We start from the raw sequence: 25,583 nt of genomic DNA, 5'->3' as shown, positions 1-25,583 counted from the left end.
AAAATGGATACTGATTAAAATTCCCCAATGCGGAACAGATTTCCCAACAATAGCTCCAACGTTTATAACTATTGAAGCCGTAAAGTTTGAAAGTAACCATCGCCAGATTGCATTCGCCTTTTCATTTGTTATTCATTGCCTCACCTTCAATTGAGTTAAATTCGCAAACACTAAACCCTCGGCCAATATCCGCCGCTGGAGCTCCTGGCTCCTTCGACAATCCTCCGCCATGGCTCACCTTTTACCTGGGAGCTTTCTTTTCATCGCCGCAGCTCGTTCGGGGGATTGGCGGGATTGGGATTGTGATAGGGATGGGAACGGGTAGAGTTCTTTGTGCATTCGTCAACACAACTGCACTAAAGGCTAATAAAAGTGCATGTAGCATGCAGCCGTTTTACGACCATGAGAGGGGCGGTAGTGGGGAGAAGGTGGCTCGTCCTTGGATCCAGAACGCGGAAGTATATGCCAGTTTGGCTCTGAAGAGCTTTGTTTCTTTTGGCCAAGCTGTTAGCCAAGTTAAGCTTGTTAAGCCTGGCACGAAAGCAGTTTTAATCTCAAAATTAAAACGTTTGCAATTTTCGAGAGACTTTACGAGTTATATAAAGAAAAGGCGAAAGCATCGTCCTCGTCTTTGTCGTCGTTTTCGTAATCGTTGTCGTTCCCGTTGTCGTTGTCGTTACTCCGTCTAGAACGAGTAGTCCTGCCTCGTTCCCAAAATCCTGTCGAATCCCGTCCCCTGTTGTCGTTATTCACTTGAACTTGTAGTAATATTTCAGTCATACTCGTGCGTATACACGCTATTCCCCCGACTTTCCTGCAGCGTTTTGCATGCATTTATATAGTTTTTATTTTTATTATGGAAAATAACAAGCTTTTTCTGTAGATTTATTTTTATGATCACCGCGCTGTCGCTGCTTTTTTACGGTCTGAACTTAACATTTGACTTCAACTTGTTCCCGGCAATAAAATTTCCTTTTCTAAGTAGTTTTTTTTTCGTTTCACAGTATTGGGGATAAAATTAGTAAAGATTAGATAAGTCTCTTGTTAGTTTGGTAACTAAACTTTTGTTAGGGTAGCCATTTTACTGGGTTTCGATTGGTCTAAGCCCGGAGCTGGAGCTATCAAGCACTTTATAATACATTTTTTTCCAGCCGCCATTATCAAATTGTTTGTTCACCTTCGTTCTGAGAGCTTATCAAATGTTTGTTACGTATCATTGTTGCTCTATTGACAAGAGCTTTATGTGACTCTGGGTTTTATAAAAATGCACGAGTACGAATATATAGGGCAATTGTTCAAATACAATTTTATACTTTGTACTACGCTGCGGTTTATATAAGGTACTACTGTGGAATATTAAGGTTTGAGGGTTTGTTTATCAAATTTTATTGAACAACTTTAGACTAACTTTTAAGTCCATTAATTATTCATTCCATGGCTTTGACATTGCTGCTTCGGTCACAAAATTCTCAAAACTTAATTACATTAATTTAATTAGCACGTGTTGAATAGCCTTAATTGTCTGTCATTTGTTTCTTTGAGTGCATTATATTTTGCTACTTAGTATGGCCGTCGCACTAAGCTAAATTTTAATTGCCATCAAAAATTCTTTGGCGCGGAATGCGCGACTGCCGCAATAGAGATGCCAAATAGTGCTATTCACTCAGTTCTGGCGGCTCGTCTCTAATTTTATGACATTTTAATGAAGCATCCTTAAATCAAGACGAAAAACTGAATGTCTGCTCCCACTAATAGGCTTGCTAAATGAACCAACTTTTGCAGTCTGAAGACATGTCTCGGTTTATTTTTGGCCAGTGTGGTGAGAAAACGCTGTGTAAAAGGTCTCGATGGGTTTGAAAACAACAATCTACTAAAAATATTTCAACAATAAGAATACTAAGAATTTATTTAGATTAATTGCCCTTAGGTGTTTGTGAAGCATTTGGCGTGAAAAATTTTTAAATGATGGTGGAAAAATCTACTTAATTGCCAGAAGATTACAAGCTTAACACATTTTAGAGTTTGTTCAGACAAGGCCTCTAAGAAGGAACCTCAATTAAGATAAATCATATAAGATAAGTAGACGGATTTTCCAACCAGACAGAAACTCATATAGACGTTAAACTGTTAATAGATGTCCGAAAAAATAGCCACTGTCCGTCAGACTTTTCGGATTTTGGCAGGCAAAGGAGACGTGGCGTCTCCTGATATGTTGCCACTTCCAATCCAATTGTGCCAAGTTCGGGGAATGCGTCAATTGTTTATGGATTACACGTGTCGGGCATGCCAAGTGCAAGCTGCCGGCCCAGTTGATTGGAGCACTTTGTTGGCAGATCGTTGGCGCAAAAATATCAAAGGCAGGAAATCTTAACGCCAGACAATTTGAAATAATTAGCTAAATTCCAAAGTGAGACGCGCAATTGCCAATGAGACAGCAAAACGATAGTAGATGCCTTTTTTAGATTTTACAGCATTTTAATAAAACAAGTGTTGCTCTAAAATTATTTGGTTTCAGTGGAGGTAATATTTTTTTTATAACTCTTCGAAAAATGTAAGCCACTTTCTCCCAAGCTTTGAAAATATTTAAATAAAAACCATGGCATAATAAACTTTCCAATTTTATTTGCTGCCATGACTTCCGGCACTTTGAATTATATTTAATTTTCTCAAAAATATTTATTGTGCAAATAAAAGCATGCAAAATATATTTAATATAGTTTTTTGAATGAAAATTGTGTAATTGGCGCCGGTTCAAAAAAGTTAATGACGCCGATAGCGCTAGAAATTGTGCATAAGTTGCAAAAAAACAAACATTTTTAGGAAGAGACTCTTGGAACATTTCCTAGGGCAGCATCGTCGCCTAATGAGGCGTCTATCAGGTCGCCGTGGCCAATAGACAGTAAACTATAAATTAGGAGCCAATTATACAAACGTATAGCCGCTATTTATAAACTTTGCGAACTCAAGAGACGCACTGCTGTCGCAGTATTCAACTGCCAATTGCTGGCACGCCCAAACACCTATGATGGGAAAATGTGTTTAAATGCCAAGTTGTGTTTTCAAGATCAGGGTACTTTTTTAAAGACAATTTTAATGATTAATTTAACTAATTAACTAATTTAAAATGTAACAAAATCTAGGAACTCTTAAACAATTATAATAGTACTCAAATTAAACTATTAGTTTTTTCTCAAAAAAAAGTGTTCAACTGTCTCTTCATTAGGTTTTTGGTAATTTGCCCAAAAAATAAATAATATAATTTTTATTTTAATTTTTCAGCATCCCAGGAAGATTTTGCCTGAGTGACGTTGGACTGAGAAATGCCGCGGGATGCACCCGGCTCGTGGGGGTTATTTTTAGATGGTGTAAAATAGATAGAATGGGTAAGAGGAAAGACAAGACCGGTGCCAAGACCGGGGTAATGAAGGGGGAACTTTCCTTTCACTTTCAAATGCACATGTCCCACTCAGAGCTTATCATTCTTATCAGCGCTTGTGCAAGCTTATTTGCCCTTTTCCCGGCTGATGTGGTGATCGCGATAAGAGGATAGGGCTTACAGTCCTTATCGCCAGTTCGGCCAGGGTTTCCAGCCATTGCGGGAACGTGACTTGACGACGATGTTGCACTCGGACTGCTTCGAAGTGGGTAATTGATTTTGGGAAAAGACTTGGGTATTGGGTAAGGTCACAACGCGCATTAAGAACAATTGGCAGTTGGGTTTGGCTAAATAAAATATACACATACATAGGTGTTATGGGTAATACTTCCTTGAATTATCCTTTCTCTAAGTGCATTAATTGCTTGAGAGCTTGGCTTCTGTTTTTCTCAAATAATTTCAAACATCATCGAAGGGTTTCCGAGCCAAGTCAAGGTTTTGTCATTGGGTTTAGCTTCCTCCTTTCGGCCAAATGTCAAATGCTTGCTAGACTGTGGCATCGTAAAGTTTTCCTTTTGCGCTTTTTACGAGCCAGCCCGAGAAATGTTCACGTTGACGCTGATGATGACGAGCCAAGTTGTAGTTGTAGTTGTTCTGGTACTGGTTTCCCTACCACGACAAACATATTTATTTGGCTTTGGCCCGCAAGGTTTTTGGCGCTCGTAAAACTAAGAATGAAAAAAAAAAAAAAAAATGGTTCCCAGAAGAACGTTGATTTCTTTTCCCTTACTGTGGTTTTTTTGGTTGGCTTTTACTGCCGATCGTTACATTCGCGTTAATTGCTGCGACTGTGATATAAATCAGTTGATATGACGCCCGTGTCCTCACAGAAGGACCCTGCAAGTGTTGGGTACTTTCCGAAAATTGATTTTCGGTACAACCCCTGAGTTTTTGATTTATCCGCTGATACCGGCAGTGGATGGGAAATTATGGCTTTTATCCTTAAAAGGATTAACGCTTTTTTGCCTTGACTCTATTTGCATTTAAAAGCCATGCTAATGGAAGCTATTTTGGTGTTATTATTTTTGGAAATTTTCTATATATACATACATAGATGTACTTAGCTACAGAAAAGAGTTTGTGGTCTGAATATTGAATAATATTCTAATAGAGACTTTATCGACTCATTCAACTAAGCAGCGCCCCTAATCCAATCTGAATTTGCATGACATTTTCGTCGCATAAAAAAAAAATATTAATATTCATTCTCAAACATGTGTTTGATTGCAGGCGAGTTCTTGCTCAATTCAAGCAACAAAAAAATCGTAAAGTTAATGAATCAGTTAAAAAAATATAAAAAAATTGTACTCTACACGCGGCGGTCCACAGACCGGATTTCAAATTTGGTTTGCTTTTTTGCTGTGATTTTAGAATAAAATTTCAATTTATGGCACGGCACATGAGTGATAGGCAACATGTTATTTGAATTAAAAAACCCGCCTAATTGTCACACAGAGAGCCGATTGAATCAAAATGTTGGCTTTTCAAATATTGTTTAATGGCGTTGGCCAGTCAGTTGCATTTACCAATTTACGGCTATTTGCATGTAAGCCATTTAAAATAAATATATTGAATTATTGTTTCGCCAGCGGATAGTGGCATGAAACATTAAGCATACGCCGTGTCGGCCATAAATCAGAGCCCATGAGATAGCAGACCATAACTGCAGGCAGAGACGAGCCACAATAAATCCGTGCTCGTCTTAAGACAATTAACCATATAATTATATGTGCCGAGCATAATTGGATAATTTTGTTGCATCGCCTCGAGCCCTCTGAGCAAATAATCAAATAAGAAAAGGACTATAAATAATCTCTGCGATTGCACTTTTCCCATAAATAACCCAGCTAAATTACTCGAAAAATGTGAAATTGTGTCTCTGGCAGTCTCAGTACTTGATGATGCTTCATTTAAACAATCGCTCGCCCCCCGTTGCGTATACGTACTGTTGGCCGTCGAGCATAAATTAATAAGGTAAATGCAGTTTGCATTGCGCACTTTCTGTTGCCAAGAAAGGCCCGTCGCAGCAAACAATCAAGAGAACAGGTCTAGAGAAAGAGAGAGAGAGAGGGCGAGCAGAGTGCATTGAGAGTGCATTTGTTTGCGATTACGGCAACAAATTGCTTACACGTGCCGAATGTCATAGATAGGGGGCCGGCCGGTAGGGGAAGCTCTCTGTTGGGCTTTGCAGAGAGCAAACTTAAAGAGACCGACGCAGTGGCAGTGGGTGGGTAAGGGGGAGGTCTTGTTACGTGTGTGGTTGTGTTTGTCTGTGTGATAAACAAATGCATTCGACTTTTCCGTTAGAGGGTGCACAAAGTACAGTGCGAATATGCTAAAGGGTTCAGTATTTAAGATTTTCAGTTACTATAATAAATTGACGAAATGATAGAACAATAAAACGATATAGATATGAACTTGTCTTTAAACAAATCCCAATAAGCTTAGTGCCATTTAGAGGACTCCCACTGTAGACAACTGTGAAATTCTTTTATTTCCCATCGACAGTGGGTGGCTGAACAACTTGTGTTCCGACGTGTCTGACAAATTCTGGTTTTTTTTTGCCAACCGGCTGAACAAAGTGCGAAGCGGAATCTCCTCATCGTCTGTGGTCAATTTTAGCGGCTGTCGGTGGCAAGTAAATAAATTTTCCAACCTTCGGACGTGTCTGCACTGGCCTGTCTAGGATCCGAGCAGGAGAGCTCAGCCTGGGAACCCAACCATTCCCTCTAAACTGTCAACTACGTGCCTTATTGCCCTATAATTGGAGTTGTATTGAACAAGTGTTATGAAGATAAATTGACAAGCTGATAAAAAAATAAGAGCAATTCTGAACCACAAGGATTCACAAGTGAAGTAACTAACATATGATAGAACTGCCAAGTTTGAGGCTATTTTTTCAAAGCTGTTAAATAGCAGAATGACATGGGCTGTTTGTACGTAATATTTATGGACTAATTGTCGATTGCACTAAAAACTGAATTTTTATATCCAAAGTAACAACTGCCGGTATGTCGTGGAAAATTTAAATGGAGAATCTGCGGTCCGTTCCCATTAAAAGCCATGACCGCGCTCGTAAATTTTGAGCGCAACACTCTGTGGGGCGGCAATAATGAAATTACCAAATAAATCGCTGTGTCTTTATGGTTGCCTGTTAGGAATTTGCTTGAAATTAAATAAAATTAGCTATAAGTTGGGACTAAGTAAAAAACTAATTCATTTTCTTTTACACTAATTATTATTCAAAGTAATATTATATGAATGAAGATAAAAATTATAATTTAAATGGGATGGAAAGTAGATATTGACTAAAAGTAGTAAACGGTCCAACGTTTTAGGATAACAGAAGCTAACATCTTTAATATCTCGCGGGCCTATAAACTGGAATATCAAATAGGCATGTGCCAGTCGAATTTCAATCAAATAAATATTGCTAGAAAATTTGGAAAAATTTCCTAAACAAAACTGACCCGTTCGATGCAATTTCCATTTCAAATTCCCAGCGGTTTCACTTTCCCTCACTTGGACGCATGTGGTTTCTATAGACGGGGACTCAGCCACCCCACGTGCCCACCCTTGGCACATTTGTTTGTGAATCGGTGTGTTTGTTGAAATGCAAATGCCTCGGCCACACATATGTATCGATATATCTATACTGCACATGTGTACATTTAAATATAAACACTTGGATATGAATAAGCAATGTAACGGAAACTAATTCAAGTTCAAGGTGAATTTTGTCGACGTTCGCAGAGCGTTTTTGATGATGATTGGGTTCTTTCCCCAGCCGTCATGTTCGTATTGATATGCATATTATGCAATATGTTTCTCCCTCTCAGTGCCCCTCGTAATGGGCTGGAAATGCAAACATATTCATATGTGAGCAGTGTGTCTAGTGTAAGCATGTGCCTCTATTCGCCGGGGGTTCAATAGCCGATTGGAGGTTACACTTGCATAGGCCATCTCGGAGGCGGAAAATCTAGACAACAAACTGACTAGGTCTTGACCTATTAATTGTTGGCAATTTATAGGCTTATGTCTTAAAGTCTAGAGAGCTAAGATGCATAAAAAGTATTTAAACGGAAACGAATTAAACTAAAATGGCAACATCATTTCGCAGGCAATCACAAAAGCCACAAGCAAAGCTAATTAAATTATTTTTTCGAGATGTATAAAGGAACCCAAGGGTGTCAGTCAAGGAGGACTGACGATCGAAGGTTGAGGACCCACCGGCTTAGGCATCTGGCGAGTCGCGACTCAACTTCATGGATCTCCATCTCCAACTCCATTCGCATCTGTTTGATGCGCATTTCATGAAATTACGCGCTGTTAAATTCAACTTAAAAAGACTCCACGTAGTTTTATGTTTCTCCCCGCCAGACAGCGGACTAAAAACAAAGTTGTAAATTATAATTTTATGTTTGAAATCTCAAACCAATAATGTGGAGCCGCAAGAGTTTCGCGAAAGGGTAACCAATTGCCAGTGGATATGATGAAAAGCCCTGTCTGTTTTGGGAGTTCTTGGGAATAGATTCGAAAAATCTGCAAAACTTCATTTATCATCAATAGCAGATGAAAAGCTACTGTGAGAAAATTCTATTTTGAAATAAAAACCCTAAGCCCCGAAGGCTCAAAACCTACTTATTTTTCAAGTGTATAGCTTAGCCGTAAGTCGTAAAGAACCTAACAAAAATATTGTAGAAATTGAGCAAAACGTCGTAAAAGAAGCCGAGCTCAGCGCGCAGCTCATTAAATGCGTCTGCGCAGCGTAATTTGCCTTTGAGGCGCGCACGTTCCCAACGTTAAGTTCCTGCGGAGGTCGGTATCCCCAGCATACGTATACGTATTCCCCGTACATCGTTACACGCCATATACCATTTTACCGTACTCCCTAGACACACACATATGTATATATTTTACGGCCCTGCGCGACATTTACAACTTTGATGCCCAGGAACGAGATGCAAAAAATGTTTTAGAATTGTAAAAATGTTGAAAATAAATTAAAAATGTCCTAAAAATCGCGAGCAGCCAGGCGGGCCTAGGCTGGGCCCCTTTTACGATCCTCTTCGAGCATTTTGGTGCTAGCTAATAGCCATCCTATATACATTGGCTACAGGAATATATATACAGGAATAGCTGCGTGTGGGCGAGTCCGACACTAGGCCGTCATTTCAAATTTTATGCTGGCCACAAAAACCGATTCGAAGTTGTTCAAATGACTCTTAAAGCATGAGTTCTTGTGGGCCAACCTAAGGACTGTAAACTATGTGGTATTAAGAAAATTAAATATCTTAAAGTCTTGAGTCTTTTAAGAAGTTTTAAATAGTGATAATGCTAATATTTCAAATGAGTCTGAGCTATTAATTATAGATGACTAATGAACCTGTTTTAATAGCCTCATAAGCCTGATTGAGACATCCTTCATATCCTGTTTTGACTCTGGGTAAACATTCTATCTAAATCTGCTCTTAATCTGACAAGAAGACTATCCATAGAACGTAATTTATTCGCCTTCACTTGGCACTCAAATGCCCGAGCGTTGCAATTTAGCGAGAATTTATGATTCCTAGCCCAAACACATTCGCATTTGGCCAGAAAATGTGGCCCGGGGAGCTGTTACCTGCTTATAGACCAACTCCGTGTGGTCATTCTCCATTAATGTAAATCAACGTGTGCAATTTCATTTTCAATGCAACAATTTGTGGCACTCGGCGGGGCAGGGGAAGTAGCTTTTTTTTAGCTTAGCTCAAAAATTGGAATCGCAACAAGTTTTTAATGAAGTGAATGGGGTGTGTGCTGAGGTACGAGAACTGGCGATTTGCAGAAATCGCAGAAATTGTTTATAGACCAGAGCTGGCCATAGAGAGATCTGCGAGTGACAGTCGTCTGTGCTGGTGCTTGTGTGTGACAGGTTGAGGGCGTTGGACTGTGTGTGCTGAAGTCGTGTGGTGGAAAATATGCAAATTTGCATGTTTATTTAAAAGCCTCGACTGGGCCGAGCTCCTGGCTAGTGCTAGCGCATATCAATCACTGGATTCTGGACATTAAAGAAGAAATAAAGTCGTTTAGCCGGACGTCTTCGGAGGGGTCAGGAGCTGCAAAAATTGATCCAAGCCTACCCCCGAGCCTGGCATCAATCACCTTAATGTTTGGCCAGCGATACCGGTTAGACCAGCCTTGGGGTTCTCCACGGATTCGCAGATGCAGACACGCTTTAGAGTTCAAGAAAAAGCCGAACATGTCCAAACAAAGGTGTGTGCCACCTATAATTATGTCGAGTCGCAGCCGCCCCTCGGTTTGATTTGGTAATTTACAAATTGGAGGTTCGGTGTGCTGGACTTCATCGCCGCCGATCATTTGGCTTAATTAGACGGCAGTCCGGGGAGTAGTCTGGGGTGCACATTGGCGTAACCAGGTACCGGGAGGTGGACTCAACTTGTTCCTTGCCGGCCAAACTATCTGCGAACAATGCATATTTATGAAGGGGCTGGGCAGAGCGTAACTCTTTGGGGAAACATGTAATATAGTCAGGCATAGTCACTAATGTGACAAATCACGGCGCGAACTGGACACCTAAATAGATTCCGGCATGCAATCTACTCAATAAAATCCACATATAAATATAAAATCTAATTTAGTAATTTGCATATTTTGATGATGATTCGCACCAATTGGAAAATGGAAATTGATTGAAGCAAATAGCAAATTCGCGTTCAATAAGCATACTGTTAAAAGAGGAGTGTTTCCAATAAAAAGTACTTGATATTAAAATTTTTTTATTTTTTTTTCAGTGCACAGATAAAAGCCCGCTTTTGAGGGAAAAACCTTCTTAAAGGCAGCTTTGAATTCGATCATCTCGGAACCTGTTTTGCATTCGGCCTATAAACAGCTGATCGATGCAACTACTTCTGGCAGTTAGTACTTCTGGCAGTTCCCGGGGAGCTTAGATAACCCAATGATCAAAGCAACTTGGCAGAGACAGACAGCGAAAATGGCTCATAAATTCTAGATATTATTACCCGAGTCTATACGGTTTCATGTTAAATTGGTTGGATAAGAAACTGAAATATAAGAAGGACTCAACCTATAAGACATACATATAAGATTAAGAGGCCTTAGAGAGGCCTCTTAATCGACTCTGGCTAGTACCATTTTGTTGGCGTGAAATTCCTTCGATTTTATTGCTGATAACTGCTAACACCTACACACTGGTATCTGCAGAAGCCCATAAATCATTTTCGCCCGCGGCTGGAGCAATCACACACTCAATTTATAAAGTAAGTTCTTAACACCTATGGGCAGATGCTTCCCATAAATTGCGAGTGCTTTGCGCTGCCCTGCTTGGACCCGAATTCCAGTCCAGTTCACGAATAAATCTGCCCCAGGCAAGTGCATGCTGCAACCCGCGCAGCAATGCAACAAACAATGATTGCCCCAAGCCGGATCATAAATTGCGTGTCTGTGGAAATGTAAACAGAGCGGGCCGGCCCAATTGGCGAGTTAAGTTAAGGCAACCCGCGACGGCGTCCGATAACTAAGTGGTAACAGGAAGGAAAAGGCCAAGAGACCAAATCTTTGAGGAGGTCCAACATTGTCGATGTAGCAGATCGCATGCAATTGCACTATTTGCGGCAACAAGTTCTGCAGCTTCATAAATATTTAACTAATTTAATAAATTGAGTGGCAAGGAATACAGCCGCAGGGAGCCATTGTCGGGGCTATATATATATTTAAAGTATGTTCATTATTAGATGTAAAACGGAAGGAGCCGGGCTCTGATCTTGTCAACACTCTATAGTTAATGGGCGGCCATGTCCATAATGAATAAATAACTGTCTTTTCGTAATAACGAGTCTCGTCACGTCACCTCTTCGAGTTCTGCTTCTGTAATGACGGTTGAGTTATTAGCCGGGTTTTTTGTGCATTTCCGATACCCTATAATTTGAGTCACTTAAAAAGCTATTGAATTTTCACACATATCGGGATCGGTTTTCATGGCCCCAAAGATCAAACTTGTGTTAAAACGGAGTGCAAGGTTTAATGGCCCGTATTTTGGCCATTTGGTTTTCGTCATTTGGCCAAGCACTTCAATTGAATAAGCGAGGCTTAGAACGGTGAAAATAGCCGGTTCGAAACGGGGGCTGGTTTCGTTGAGAGCTCTCTAATTGGGGCCTTCGAACGAGGGCTGATTATGCCTGTATTTGGATGCAAATGGCTTTAGCAAGTTGTATACATATATTGCCAACTATAAGTCCGGTACCTTCATCAGATGCAGCTGCACTGTTTCCAGGGTCCGAAGGCCAGTTGGCCAGTTGAACTTCGTCTACACTAATTTTCTGCTCGTAAAAGCCAATTTAATGGCGAAAAAAAAGAAAACAATATTTTTATTGTTCTCATCGGCGGGAAAAAATAAATATTCTGTGGTCTGTTCGTGGATAGATTCTGGCCATATAATTAAGCTGCCATTTGGGGCAAATATAATCCAGACTTCACCGGGTCCTCGAAACAAAGTCTGGGGAACAGAGTCCGGAGAGAGGTATTAAAAGTAATGCCAACATATTAACTGGAAATGTCGTATATTATGTGCCCAAATGACCTGTCAAAGATGAGAGTCAGAGATGCTCGAAAGCCCATTTCTCAAATATGGGAAATAATAAAAATGCAAACTACGCTCACCAGTTGGAGTGGAATGGATTGGAAGCCGGCAAATACGAGCGTGCAAGCCATTTGAAACGAAATCGAAAACAAAATCAGCAAAATGTATGAACCCACAAAAAATAAATATACCAAAAATACATTTTACAACTTTATTTTACGACCAGAGCAAAGTTTTTTGCCTTTTATTTTTTTTGCGCCAGGGGTTTTTCCAACGAATTGGCGGCTCTAAATGTTCTAGACAGACAAACAAAAGGGATAGCCACAGTCCCAGGACCTGGCCAAGACTGCTGCCTGTCTTGAGAGGTAAGAGCTCGAAATTAGCTCAGAGCATTAAATTAATTAACTCGATTTGAAGCCGAAGACGAAGCTGGAGCTGGAGCTAAAGCTTATCGATTTCTGGTATGTTGTCTTGGCTTGTTCAACACGCTACCATATCAGAAGTTGATTCACGTTTCGAGTTTTGGCATTTCAGGCTATGGGTTTAGGCCAAAGGTTTGTTGCATTACACTGTGTACTATATTATTTAATAATTTATCTTAAAAAGAGTTTAAACTGGCTCGAAGAGATGTTTAAAAAGCAGTTTATGATCCACAAGGAATTGATGAGCACGATGTGCCATATCATCTGGGCCATGTTTGCCATCAAAATTGATGACAAAATAATACCTTTAGGAGTGCTGGAGTCCTGAGGCCTCGAGTGCTGGGCCAAGTGCATAACCTCTGGTTTGGGCTTGGGTCTGGGTCTGGGAGGTGATTTAAACCGGCATGACTAATTCCGAAACCGGGCAGAGGCATAGGCAGTGGCAGAGCCAGTGTGGGCAGAAGGCAACAAGCAGGCAGGCAGAGCTAATGAGCGGTCCAACTTGTTTTCGGCGGTGGGACTAGCAAAATTTGCAACAACGTTGCAGTATGCCTGATGCCAGCGAGGAAAACCCGATCTTGGTTCCTGTTTGGAGGCACAGACAAGTTATGCAGCTCCGTGCCGGCGATGGAGATTACGAGTGAGTTTACACATTTTCAGACATCGGGGCCACAACCCAACTACTGTCCGTCTTGTTTGGGGAGGCCGGAGATGGGAGTTAGTAGTGGAGGAGTGGTGGTGGCCAATTGATTGACGAACTGCCAGCAGTTGACAGACATCGGTCGTATTGTCTACACTTATGCTAAACGATCGCCGTAATGTCGGATCCATGTCTGGCTGCCATTACCAGTAGATAATATGCATAAAGAAGTCATCGGCGAGTGGAAAATGCAACTGTGAAAAAGTTTCATGCCTGCTTAGCACTTTGATGAATGCTCATGTTGGATTGGTCTGACAGGCCAGCTTGTAATTGTCCGGAGTCCGCACTCCAATCCAAGATTATGCTGCATTTGTATGCCGGCAGTTGTGTGTCTGGATGCAATTAGGGGAACGTGGTCAGCCGAGCGTTGGATAGGCGCTCATTGCACCTGATTCGAAAGATTCCACACCCCTAACCCTAAACGCGATCCACTCGCTAATGAGTCTTTATATTAGGAACATTCAAATACCCCCATTTAGTGTTCTTGGGAACTACTTCTATATGATCATATATGCTAGCCAGACGCATTCAAGTGGCAATCGTAAAAGCTTACTATATAAAAATCATTATTCATGAAAACTTATTTCTCCTGACAGTGCATACGATAGACTCTGACAGCGTCAAAGTAATCTACTATTTATGGTGTGGTTAGATTAGTTAAAGTATTTGCAAAATGCATTTAAACATACAAAGATACTGTAAAGTTTACAAATTTTTAACCTTTGATATTTAAATAGTTTCTTGGCTAAGAAATGGCTTTAAAATGATTATAAATTCAAGATGTTTACGATACCTTTTACAAATTAAGATGTATATAAAATATCATCTTGTTTTCTTTATAAACTCATTAAGAAGCTGTTTATAAGACCATTTTCCCACACATTATTTATACCTAACCGCTTTCAGATCAGAGTGATCAAATCACACAAAAAAGGTAGGAAACGGCGCCGCCTTCAGGTGCCAACTGATGACAGCTTTGTGGATCTATGTTAATTGATTATTTCATGCGCCGTCTCCGATGCCACTTCTCCTTTGATTTTAAGTGATTTGTGACATGTGCCTGTGAAACATGGTTGCATGCCTTTCGGGCACACTCCTCACGCCTCTGATTCATACCGTAGGAATTTTCAATTCCATAGAATACCATAGAATAGTTATCTAAAAAAATACAATATTTTCAAAGAAAAGCCTTGAGACCCTTTAACATGACCCGAAATAATTAAACTCCCATAATAGTGTATAATCAACCTAATCAATGGGTAACTTTTGGTCGAAACCATCAGGTAATGCATTATGGCCGGCTCCTTTTGTTATTTACTAGCCTGGGCTCTCCTCTGGCCCGAATAACAACAACAGCTTGATGAGGCCTTCTGTCGGAGGCTTCTCTGGCCCAGATGCCTTTGGTAAACTAGTGTACGTGGTACGTGCCGAGACGACGCGTCGGTCTCTGGGAATATGGATGTGGATGTGGATGCGGCTGTGGATCTGTCCTCGTTGCTCCCAGCGGCGGCGGCATATTGTGGCCTATAATTAGGTGGCAATCATTTAGAGGCGCGAGATGTGGGGCCACTCCTTGCCAGACTCCTCTGGCAAGTTGTCGAGGGCAAGGATGGAAAAAACAGTGCAATTTTCCCTGGATTTTTCAATTTCAATTTTCCCTCTGCACTTTACTAAATGAGCCATAAATATTACTAGATACTTGCCAAGATCGCAGATTAAGCGATGAATAGTGTATTCATTCTACAATCTTGAAAGCAAACTAATAAAGCGACCCTTCATGTCAGACTGTCAAAGAATTTTAGCCTAATTGAATTAAATTCTTGTAGTTTCATTTTAGATTTATTGGAGAAAGTTGAAGAAGTATTGCTTTTTTCCATGCACAAATTTGACAAAATATCTAAAAATATTAAAGTAATTGATGGAAAATGGATTACTAAATCGTTTAAGGCATTCCGTTCAAGAATCGGATACGTTTTGACAAAGATATACCTTTCCCAATGGGCTATATTGTCCCTGCCATGCACTTTCCAAATTTTAAAGGGGATCCCCCAGAAAATTAGACAAAAAATCTCAAAAAAATTTTATTCTTGGTTTTTGATGCAGATTTGTAGAGAATAGACTTACAAATCGTTTAAGGTATTCCGTTCAAGAATCGGATACGTTTTGACAAAGATATACCTTTCCCAATGGGCCATATTGACCCTGCCATGCACTTTCCACATTTTGAAGGGGATCAGAAAATTAGACAAAAAATCTAAAAAAAATTTTGTTCTTGGTTTTTGATGCAGATTTGTAGAGAATTGACTTACAAATCGTTTAAGGTATTCCGCTCAAGAATCGGATACGTTTTGACAAAGATATACCTTTCCCAATGGGCCATATTGTCCCTGCCATGCACTTTCCACATTTTGAAGGGGATCCCCCACAAAATTTGACAAAAAATCTCAAAAAAATTTTGTTCTTGGTTTTTGATGCAGATTTGTAGAGAATTGACTTACAAATCGTTTAAGGTATTCCGCTCAAGAATCGGATACGTTTTGACAAAGATATACCTTTCCCAATGGGCCATATTGTCCCTGCCATGCACTTTCCACATTTTGAAGGGGATCAGAAAATTAGACAAAAAATCTAAAAAAAATTTTGTTCTTGGTTTTTGATGCAGATTTGTAGAGAATTGACTTACAAATCGTTTAAGGTATTCCGCTCAAGAATCGGATACGTTTTGACAAAGATATACCTTTCCCAATGGGCCATATTGTCCATGCCATGCACTTTCCACATTTTGAAGGGGATCCCCCAGAAAATTAGACAAAAAATCTAAAAAAAATTTTGTTCTTGGTTTTTGATCCAGATTTGTAGAGAATTGACTTACAAATCGTTTAAGGTATTCCGCTCAAGAATCGGATACGTTTTGACAAAGATATACCTTTCCCAATGGGCCATATTGTCCATGCCATGCACTTTGCACTTTTTCAAGGGGATCCCCCAGAAAATTAGACAAAAAATCTCAAAAAAATTTTGTTCTTGGTTTTTGATGCAGATTTGTAGAGAATTGACTTACAAATCGTTTAAGGTATTCCGCTCAAGAATCGGATACGTTTTGACAAAGATATACCTTTCCCAATGGGCCATATTGTCCATGCCATGCACTTTCCACATTTTGAAGGGGATCCCCCAGAAAATTAGACAAAAAATCTAAAAAAAATGTTGTTCTTGGTTTTTGATCCAGATTTGTAGAGAATTGATTTACAAATCGTTTAAGGTATTCCGCTCAAGAATGGGATACATATTGAAAAAGTTGAAAAGTAACTCACCTAATGGCACGTTGGCACCATTCTTCCGGTTGACGGAGACTGAGATCGGCAAAATGGCGGCGCCGGAAGTGGACGACGGTGAGGGTGACGAGGAGTCGCAGGAGCCCTCCAGCGACTGGGCGGGAGTTGGAACCGTGGTCATATGGTGGTCGGCGCTAGTGATCACTGAGGTCCCGCTGCTGCCAGCCCGGGGTCCTACTCCGTTGGTTCCTGCTCCAGATCCGGCCCCAGAGCCGCCAGATCCTCCTCCACCGTTACTGCTGGATCCGCTGCTGGATGTGGCAGCTGTACTGCTACTGGAGCTTGCCGCCCCTCCGGAGCTGCTGGTAGCTGGGCCGTGGTCGCTGTGTGGCGGCGATCGCAGGGCGCCCTGCTGCTGCTGCGGATGTTGGTGGTGCGGCGGCTGCTGGTGGTGGGGGTGATGCGAGTGGGGGTGGTGTTGGTGCTGTACTGAGGCCGCGGCCGCTGCGGCCATGTGGACGTGATGGGAGTGGGCGTGGCCGTGCAAGCTGGCTGCAGTGGCGGCCGAGTGGGATGGTGGTGCCGCCGCTGCGGCTGCCACTGCCGCTTGCTGGTGGTGCAGCAAGTGCCCGTGGTGCGAGTGGTGTCCGTGGGCGGCGTGATGGGCGCCATGCATGTGAGCATGGGCGTGGACGTGAGCGGGCGCGGCGGCGTGGTGGTGGTGGCTGAGCAGAGAGGAGGTGCCCGGTGTAGCCGGCGGCACCTCGTGCATGTGGAGCGCCCGCTGCTCGTCCTGGGCCTGGGCCCGTCTCAGGGCCGTCTGCAAAGCCATCACTCTTTGGCGGTCCGCCGTGAGCCTGCACTTCTCGCAGGTGCAGTAGCGGTATTTGCAGTACCGCTTGTGGCCCTTCAGGGTTATTTTCAAGCCGTGATTGCGGCAGCGAGCGCAGTTGGGCGGCGTCCGCGGTGATATGGAGCTGCCGCTGGAACTGGAGGCCCCTCCGCACACATCGTTCTTGGAATCAATCATGTCCGAGTCGGACATGGTGTCGCTGTTCCAGTTCTCCTCCGAAACCATGACTGTAGCTTCTTAGATCCTTTCGCTTTAAGAAATAGTTCGAGGGTTGCGTTAATATAGTCCTTTTCTGACTCGCCTAGACCAATTCTGGAAGCATTTTCTATTATAGATTCAATGATTTTTTAAATTTTTTCTTTGCGGGGTTCATATAATTTGAAACTATTAATATTTTTTGTATTTGGAAACATTAGGTAGATTAAGTTTTATTGAAAATTGTAATCTGATTATGCCTAAGTTTATTTATTTAACTTTTCAGTGTCTATCTAGTAATGAGGAGTAATAAGATTTTCGTTTCACTTTTCATTATTTTTTCTGTTTACCATAAATTTGTAAGCACCTGCAAAGATAAGAAATGGGAGAATTTTTGTTTATTACTTGGAATAATTTTGCGGCCACAATTAAATAGTGAAATGGGCTAAAATTTGTAAACAAATTTTCATATGCAGGCTGGGGCTTATTTCTGAACGAGTGCGCTTCGCGGCAGCTGATGTAATCCCGTGGAATTTATTTTATTTCCGCCCGCCATAAAATACTTAAAATTTACGTTTGAGAAAGTTTGTGTTTTTTTTTTGCATATTTTTTGCACGCTTGGTTAGTTCTGGCAAACAAATTGCTTTCGCATTTAATTTTAAATATTAAGCCGGCAAATGCCTTCCATATTTTTGCTAAAATTAGTTAAATGTGGGCAGGCGACCGGACTTCATTTCGATTGGCCGCGGACCATTGCATGTCATAAGGCAATAAAATCTATGAAGTATCATTTTGATACGATCGGCCACGCCTTATTTACATAAAAGCAGAGGGATTTGATTTGTTTCGTATGTCAGTTACAACCAGAAGGTGGAGCGGTACCCCCAGATACAATGTGAAGATAGAAGTAATGGATCTGCCATGGTCGTATATAATATTGTCCCATTAGCTTGCGCTCTTTGAACTGAGCAGCTATTATATTTTTAATTTATTTGGCAATCGTAAAAAAAGACTTTAAATTTGAATACAATATATTTTGGGGATCACTTTAATAGGCAAAGAAAATCATGAGTCTACATGGCGTATGCGCAATGGAATTAAAAGTATTCTTTAAATAGTTTTCAATACTACTTTGGTTTTATGACTTTTGTTGTTTATTAATTGATTTTTATTTCTCAAGATTATTTAAAAGCGATTATCCGCTTTAAGAATTCCAGTCTTTTGATTACCATAATCGTAGTTATTGAAGTGTCAACATTCACTGAATCAAAACTAGTTTACATCTCTAATAGATTTTCAAATAATAATTTCTTCACATCCATTTACCTATTATGTATAAGTTTTAAGATTCTTGCAGCTTTATAGATTATATATGATATTATATTATAATAATTTCAGAGTTAGCTTTCTAATAGGTCTTGGTTGAAAATATCTTGGTTTCCAGATATCTTGAAATGGGAGTTTAATAGTATAAGTAGTTAGGATTTCACTTGAAAACACTGAAATTCCACAATTCCAATTATACAGTTGCTCTTGGCTGTATCGATTAAAATATCAATTCAGAATTGTCACACAATAAACAAAAAATTCACACATTTAATTGAGAACGATCGCGAAAAGCCGCCGGTAAACGCGCGCTACCTGCCGCCTGTATGAGCAGGAACAGAATCGAATCGATAATGGTTGCAGTCTAGTTTGGCAAATAATTCCGCAACAATAGCACCGCGGAAATCAATATTAATAGGGCGGCCTTAGATCAGAAGTGTTCTGAATAGATGACTTCTCTCAAAATCGTTCCGCGGGTCGCGAGCCGAGCTTTTTTTGCTTCTGCTGCTGCTGCTGCTGCTTTCCGATCTGAAATCTTTGGCATGCACAAGGCAACTCACATTGGGCCGCAAGACGCGGATGCAAAGAACTCGGCAAAGCACACCGCACACAGCGTCGAGCGCCTGGCTGCGCTGGTATTGGTGCTGCTGCGCCTGTGTGCGTGTGTGCGAGCTGGTGTTTGTGAGCGAGTCTGATGTTTGGCTGTGTTTGTTCGCGTGGAAGTGGCACCGCCAACGAAACGGAACCGAAATCGCATTGAGAGAGCAAGAGCAGCTCTGGGCCAAACAATCACACTGATTCAAAAGTCCTTAAAATTATATATTTTTATATCTTTTATTTATTGAAATTTTAAATTAATCAACATTTAGTTTAGTTTAAGAAAAATATTAAGTTCAATTTTACAAATGGGACTAGAAAATTATGATATAAGGGAGCCTAGAAATAGTTCCATTTATAAATATGGGTAATGACTCTCTTAAATATGCAATACTTTTATCAAGGTTACCAGCAATTTATGGATAATATTTTATTAAATTAAATTCACCAATCTTTTCACTCTTCCTTAGTATTCAATTGAATTTAGAAAATTGTGGGAAAAAAACGTATCTTTAAGACACTGTGGCCCGTTGACGTTGCGTGCATTTGGAGAAATGGGGGGCTGCACACAGTTACACACACACACACCACAGCTAGCACTCTCGCAAAGGCGCACCGACAAACAGACACAGCCCTTGTACATAGCCAGCCTTACACACATTGGCTGGCTGCTCGGCATTGCTGTTGTTGTTGATGTTTTTGCTGCTTTTGTTGTTATCGCTTTCGTTGTGTTGGTTTTTGTCTTCTTGTGTTGGTAACTTGCAACTTGTTTGAGTTGCATTTCGACCTGCATTAAGTTGCAATGCTCCCACGTAGTTTTTTTCGCCGTTTGCTTTGTTTAATTTCATTTCCGCTTTGGGCTGCGAATTTTATTGGGTTTGTTTTGGTTATCCATTCGTTCCAAAGGGCGTATGAGTGATGTGCAGCTAGTGAGATAGCCCTGGGGTATTGTGGGCTATCAGAGGCTTGTGCAACTAGCTGAGGGGCTTTTATGCGTTATTATATGATGATAGCTGACATTAAAAATAATCAGAATCTTTTATATATATGACCCTGAAGTGATTAATATATTTATTTAGGAAATGTTTATTTTTAACTATAAGATTGGTAGCTCTTACAACCACATTTTAGACTCATTTTTGAATAGAAATTTCTAAGGCCTTTCCACTGTTTAAATAAATTTCTTTTATTTTTATTTCATAGACATTTCGTTGTGCAAGTTCAACTGCATTTAATTAGTTTCTCATCGACTCAAGGAAGAGAATTTCGTATTCATTGTCATAAATTGGACGATTACCCTTGCATGCAGGTGTGTTTAATTCGAGTTTAATCTAATTTGCAAATAGTGTGACATTAGGGTGATTCATTGTACTTGCTTATCTATTGACCAGGTTCCATGACCCATATATATATACGTATGTATGTTTATTTCATGTTTAGTATAAATTGTTTGTCACTGATAAGAAATGGCTGCTATTCTAATCGTGCAAAAAGACAAGGGGGCTCCTAACTAATGGTTAGGTACTCGGGCTGATTAGCAGAATGGCACGAAGTGTTTGTTTGCCTCAATTTTGGCCAACTGTAATGACTTAATTCTGGGTGTCTAAAGAGTTAATACCACACTCTGGCCAAGAGAGGTAATTGAGCATGAAAGATGAACTGATAGCGCGGGCTCGCATTCGTGTTCCGCCCCCTTTCTTCCACCGCCCCTGGGGCCACGGCCCATCGTTGTTACTTCTGCCTGGCTTGTTGTATTAAAAATTGCACACGATTGCTTATCTCGCATGTCGCGACTAATTTGTATTTGCCCAGAGATCGGGAGAACTGAAACTGCTGGAGGAGCCCCTTGAAGAGAAAGACACTCTGGGATCCCTAACAGCGGAATGCGAATACAATATTTTAGGTAATTATGTTATGGGAGCTTGGAAGAGAGGAAAATCCAAAGAGGAAGAGGGGAATCATGTCTGCCTAATTAATTTTTTATAAAAACGAGCACCCGGCTTAGGTTATTAATCGACCAAGGGAGAGTATCACTTTAAATGGCACGCCTATCTTAAGTCATTTATATGTTAATCGCGGAATGGTAAGCAAGGTGCAAAGTAGTGGACTTCTAGTCAACCGCTCGTTAGCTATCGTAAGTCTTAACTAAATCGACGTAAACCGGATGGAACTGAACTTTCAAATGGAATTATAATACGATTCTCTGCTTCATCTGGGTTTTGTCTCCATTTGCATTTTTCTTCGGAGTCACTGACTTCAAACCCGATTTCCTTATATGTATGCTTCTCCCCCACATTTGCCTAGGCCATCCTAATGCAGTTTTTTAAGCAAAGACTGGGTATTTTGTTGTTTATCTGCGAATGAGAATGCGACCGCGAAACACGACTTGCTGCTCTGGCTTAGCCGGCAACGTTTCCTGTTCAATTTTGGTAGCAGTCACCGGCAGGCAGACAATGGCCCGATCCCGATCCCCGCCTGAACTCAGAACTGCCCCATCTACTGCCATTGTAGATGGCAATCGCGAAGCGTACCTGCCGCTATCGCCATTAAGCCTTGTACACACGGGCATTTATGTCAGGCAATTACAAGGCAGTTTGCAACGCCCCCAAAGCGGGCAAGCCGGCAAGTGACGCGCAGGGGCTGGTCAGGGGGTATTAGGTGGCATGCCACTAACATGTGGTAGCAAAGCAGTCATAACTCATTGTTCACTTACCGCAGCAACAAAGCGAAATGCAGCCAGTCGTCAGACTATCTGCCGGTTTGCCACTAGTTGTATCTTTTGTTTATCCGGTATCTGCATCTATATTTGCGTTTATTTTTTTATATTTTTGTTTTTGCGCCTGCCAAGTGCCCGACTCTTGGTTATGCAAGCGAGATGAGATGTGAGAGAATCGGGAGACGATCTGTAAGAGCGTGATCGTTGGGAACTGAGACTGGGACTGCGACCGATACCGAGAGTGAGAGTTCTCAATGGAGAAGCAACCGGTGAAAATGATTAATTGTTATCTTAAGACTACAAATTCGTTTGGCATGGCACTAGTGGTTTTAATTTATTATCTTCTCCGGGACCCATCACACGCGTACTACACTCATTCTAGAATCTAGCGATATTTTCAGACTGGGTAGCACTACAAAAAAACTATCACATTTCGCTCCAGTTTTGATTCGGTTTTGGTGCGGGTTAAGATTGTGATTTCGAGCACGGATCGCGAAGCTCGCCTACCGAGCAGCGTGCACGAGCGCAAAGGACGATCGATGCCAACAAACTGGTTGCGGAGCACTGAAGCTCCAAGCTCTGAGCACCCGGACCAGTCCGCCAGCCGACCCAGAGGGGCTGGGGTGGCAGGGGCGGGCCGTGGCCAGAGCATGTGTGGCTGCCAGAGAGGACGGACCCACCGACTGTCGTCGCAACGCTTTTGGTATTTACACTTCGCTGCAGTGCAAAAAATAAAACGATTGCGGGTGTACTCGGCCATGGCAACTACCGGATCTGCTATAGATTGGTACAAAACCGTTTATGAATTTCCAAAAATGTTTTTTTTTTATATAATTTATAAATTTAATTTTTATAATTTATTTTAGGTATAGTTATTTTCTTCGAAGTCTTATTTTTATAAGCTTTTCAAATAAAAAAAAATAGCTATGCATTTCCCACATCCTTAAAGTAGGCAACACATTTCTTAAAATCGGGTTTCAGACTGAAAGTTTCAGCCATTTATTTTCGGACATGCAAAAACTGTAAAATAACTATTAAATACCAAAGAATTTAAGGTAAAAAAAAACATAAATTTGTTCTTTATCAAATCGCTTATAGAAACCAATAAGATCGAAAAATAGAAGGCATTCGGGGGAACTTATACGAAAGCATCTTGAGAGAAAAAGAGTGTGCGAGTAAAACAAGTCTGGGAGATTCGAAAAGTGCATTTGCCCCACAAAACCGTAAGAGCTGTGGGGCTAAAAAATAAAAAAAGTCTCCTCTCTTAGCCACAGCTCTTCTTCCACTTCAACTCTTTGGCTTCCATGTGCTTTGGCGAATCTCTGCGATCGAGTGGGGCAACTTTGTTGCAGTACATTGACGTCTCCGGCTGCAAATGACGATCGTAAATTGTACTCTCACAATCTCCCAACTTTCCCACTCTCCTGCTCTCACTGTCTTTCTCTTTGGGCCCGGAAGAAGAAGATGTACCGCCTTTTATGGCCAGAATCGGGGAATCGGGTTTGCAAGTCTAGCCAACGGCCTTTGATATAGGTCGAGCCACCATCAGACTGGGCTCGCCGGGCACGGCGCATCGGAATATTTATGCCACCTTCAGGTGCCCCGATTTGCGTGTCTCGCATTCGCATTTATCACATTTAAAGTTTCTTTTCATCAGCCGTTCCATCGCTAGCCGCAATCTTTTATTTAGCCAAATTCAGATAATTAAGCTTAACCATTAAAAATGCTGTCTCCCCGAGGCAGAACACGCAGTGAATATAATCGAAGCCTTCTGTTAAGAGTCCAGTTTGGTACTGGAAAGGTAAGAAATTGCTCGAGGATCGGGCTGGTCACTGGGAGACTTATAATCGCACCCGAGTTTCGACAGAAATTATGGTAATTATTCAAAAACATATCTGCACGTATTTTTTTTTAAGGTAATACGTATTTAGCTACTTCGACTCTTTGTTTTAATATCAGAAAAATACGTATTACTTAATAGTTAAGTATAAAAGAGTTAAGAATTCATTTTTGCCAAAAATTTCAGGATCAAGCTATCAAGCTGAATCTTGTATACACTTTCCATTTTGTTTTTGTTAATTTTAAGAAGGGGTCCTTTAAAAATCATATGGAGTCCCATGCATAAACCTTGATATTTATACATATATGGCTCTGAATATTGCTCAAGTCTTGGACAAACTTTTTCCGATCCTTAAGCAGAATACCGCAAACGATTTGTGGATCGATTCTCCACCAATCTGCATAAAAACCTCAGAACAAAATTTTCGATTCATTTTTTTCCAATTTTTTTATGATTGACTCCTTTGCATTAAAGTGATATTCATATGTGGCTCCGAACCATGTCCATATCTTGGACAATTTTTATCCGATCCTTGAGCGGAATACCGCAAACGATTTGTGGATCGATTCTCCACCAATCTGCATTAAAATCTTAGAACATCATATTTTATCGATATTTTTCCCAATTTTTTCTAATGCAGTTCCTACAAAAACCAGTATATTCATATATGGCTCCGAACCACGACCATATCTATGTTAATTTTTAAAGTTTTTTCCTATGGGAAAGATGGAGCAAGAACTCATATGTCTGACTTCGATGGTATTCAGAACCTGTGGCAAAAACAGATTAGGCTTGAATTCCTCTCCTTAATATAAATAACGGACGGAATTCCAGAAATATTTTGATGCATATTTATAGCTTGGTTCACACGCATTTCAGCCAACATTATGGAAGAGTGTCGAAAGATCGTGGCTGCAGGCATTGGCAACGCAGGCCGACTTCAGTTGCATACTCGTAAATCAATTAGCGAAGAGCGACGAGCGAAGAGTATCTGGCAGATACGCAACCGAAGCGAAACTCGTTTGGATCCGCCGCACGGCTTTCGAGTTCTCGTTTCGCTCTCAAAAAACGCCAACAAACACGGCCCAGAAAGGCAAACAAAATACAGAGAAAATGCAAATGCCAAGGAAACCGGCAAATATTTATTTATGATTGCTCTCGCTCTGCCGTACATCTCCCACTCTTCGAGGCTCTTTCCGATATTCTCTAGATACAGATACTCGCGAACGTAGGACCGGGATGCACTCGTCCCCCGCATCGATCAACTACTTCCATGTTTTATTTTTAACGATTCCACCGCAAACAGTGGCAATTGCAAACATTTATACAAATTGACGTTTGCCTGTCGCCGTTGTCACCTCGAAAGCCGCACAGAGATACCCAGCCCGGGCGACACTTGGTAATGCTGTGAAGTGCGGTGAGCCCAGTGCAGAATTCTCCAAATGACCCGGCGATGTAATTCAAGTTGCCAACCGCAGACGTGCCCCGGATTCCCCACTGACATCCCCCTCTCCCACACATCAGCTCGTGTTCGTGTTTTATAATTGTTATGGCCATTCTACAAGTTGTTTAACATTGTTGGCACTCTTCCGAGGGCCTTGGGCCGGGCTCGGAGCTCGCTGTA

At 41.1% G+C, this 25,583-nt stretch overlaps 1 protein-coding gene across 3 annotated transcripts in view; it reads right to left on the bottom strand.

The window, feature by feature from the left end:
• Positions 1-22,789, bottom strand: part of dsx (transcription factor doublesex) — a 37,686-nt gene extending 14,897 nt beyond the window's left edge. For 2 of the 3 annotated variants that reach the window (XM_017233194.3, XM_017233195.3), the window contains exons 1-2: positions 22,117-22,789; positions 16,472-17,847 (exon numbers count right to left, since the gene is read on the bottom strand). In XM_017233194.3, the coding sequence (XP_017088683.2) occupies positions 16,472-17,510 (1,039 nt within the window). In that variant the 5' untranslated portion in view covers positions 17,511-17,847; positions 22,117-22,789. Of the gene's footprint in view, positions 1-16,471; positions 17,848-18,806; positions 19,343-22,116 lie in introns of those variants that run through there. The other variant, XM_070281121.1, reaches the window with a different exon arrangement.
• Between the last annotated feature and the right edge of the window lie 2,794 nt (positions 22,790-25,583).

Source organism: Drosophila bipectinata, chromosome 3R (assembly GCF_030179905.1).
Source record: "Drosophila bipectinata strain 14024-0381.07 chromosome 3R, DbipHiC1v2, whole genome shotgun sequence".
Lineage (NCBI taxonomy): Eukaryota > Metazoa > Arthropoda > Insecta > Diptera > Drosophilidae > Drosophila > Drosophila bipectinata.
This window is presented reverse-complemented; position numbering and strand designations above follow the sequence as displayed.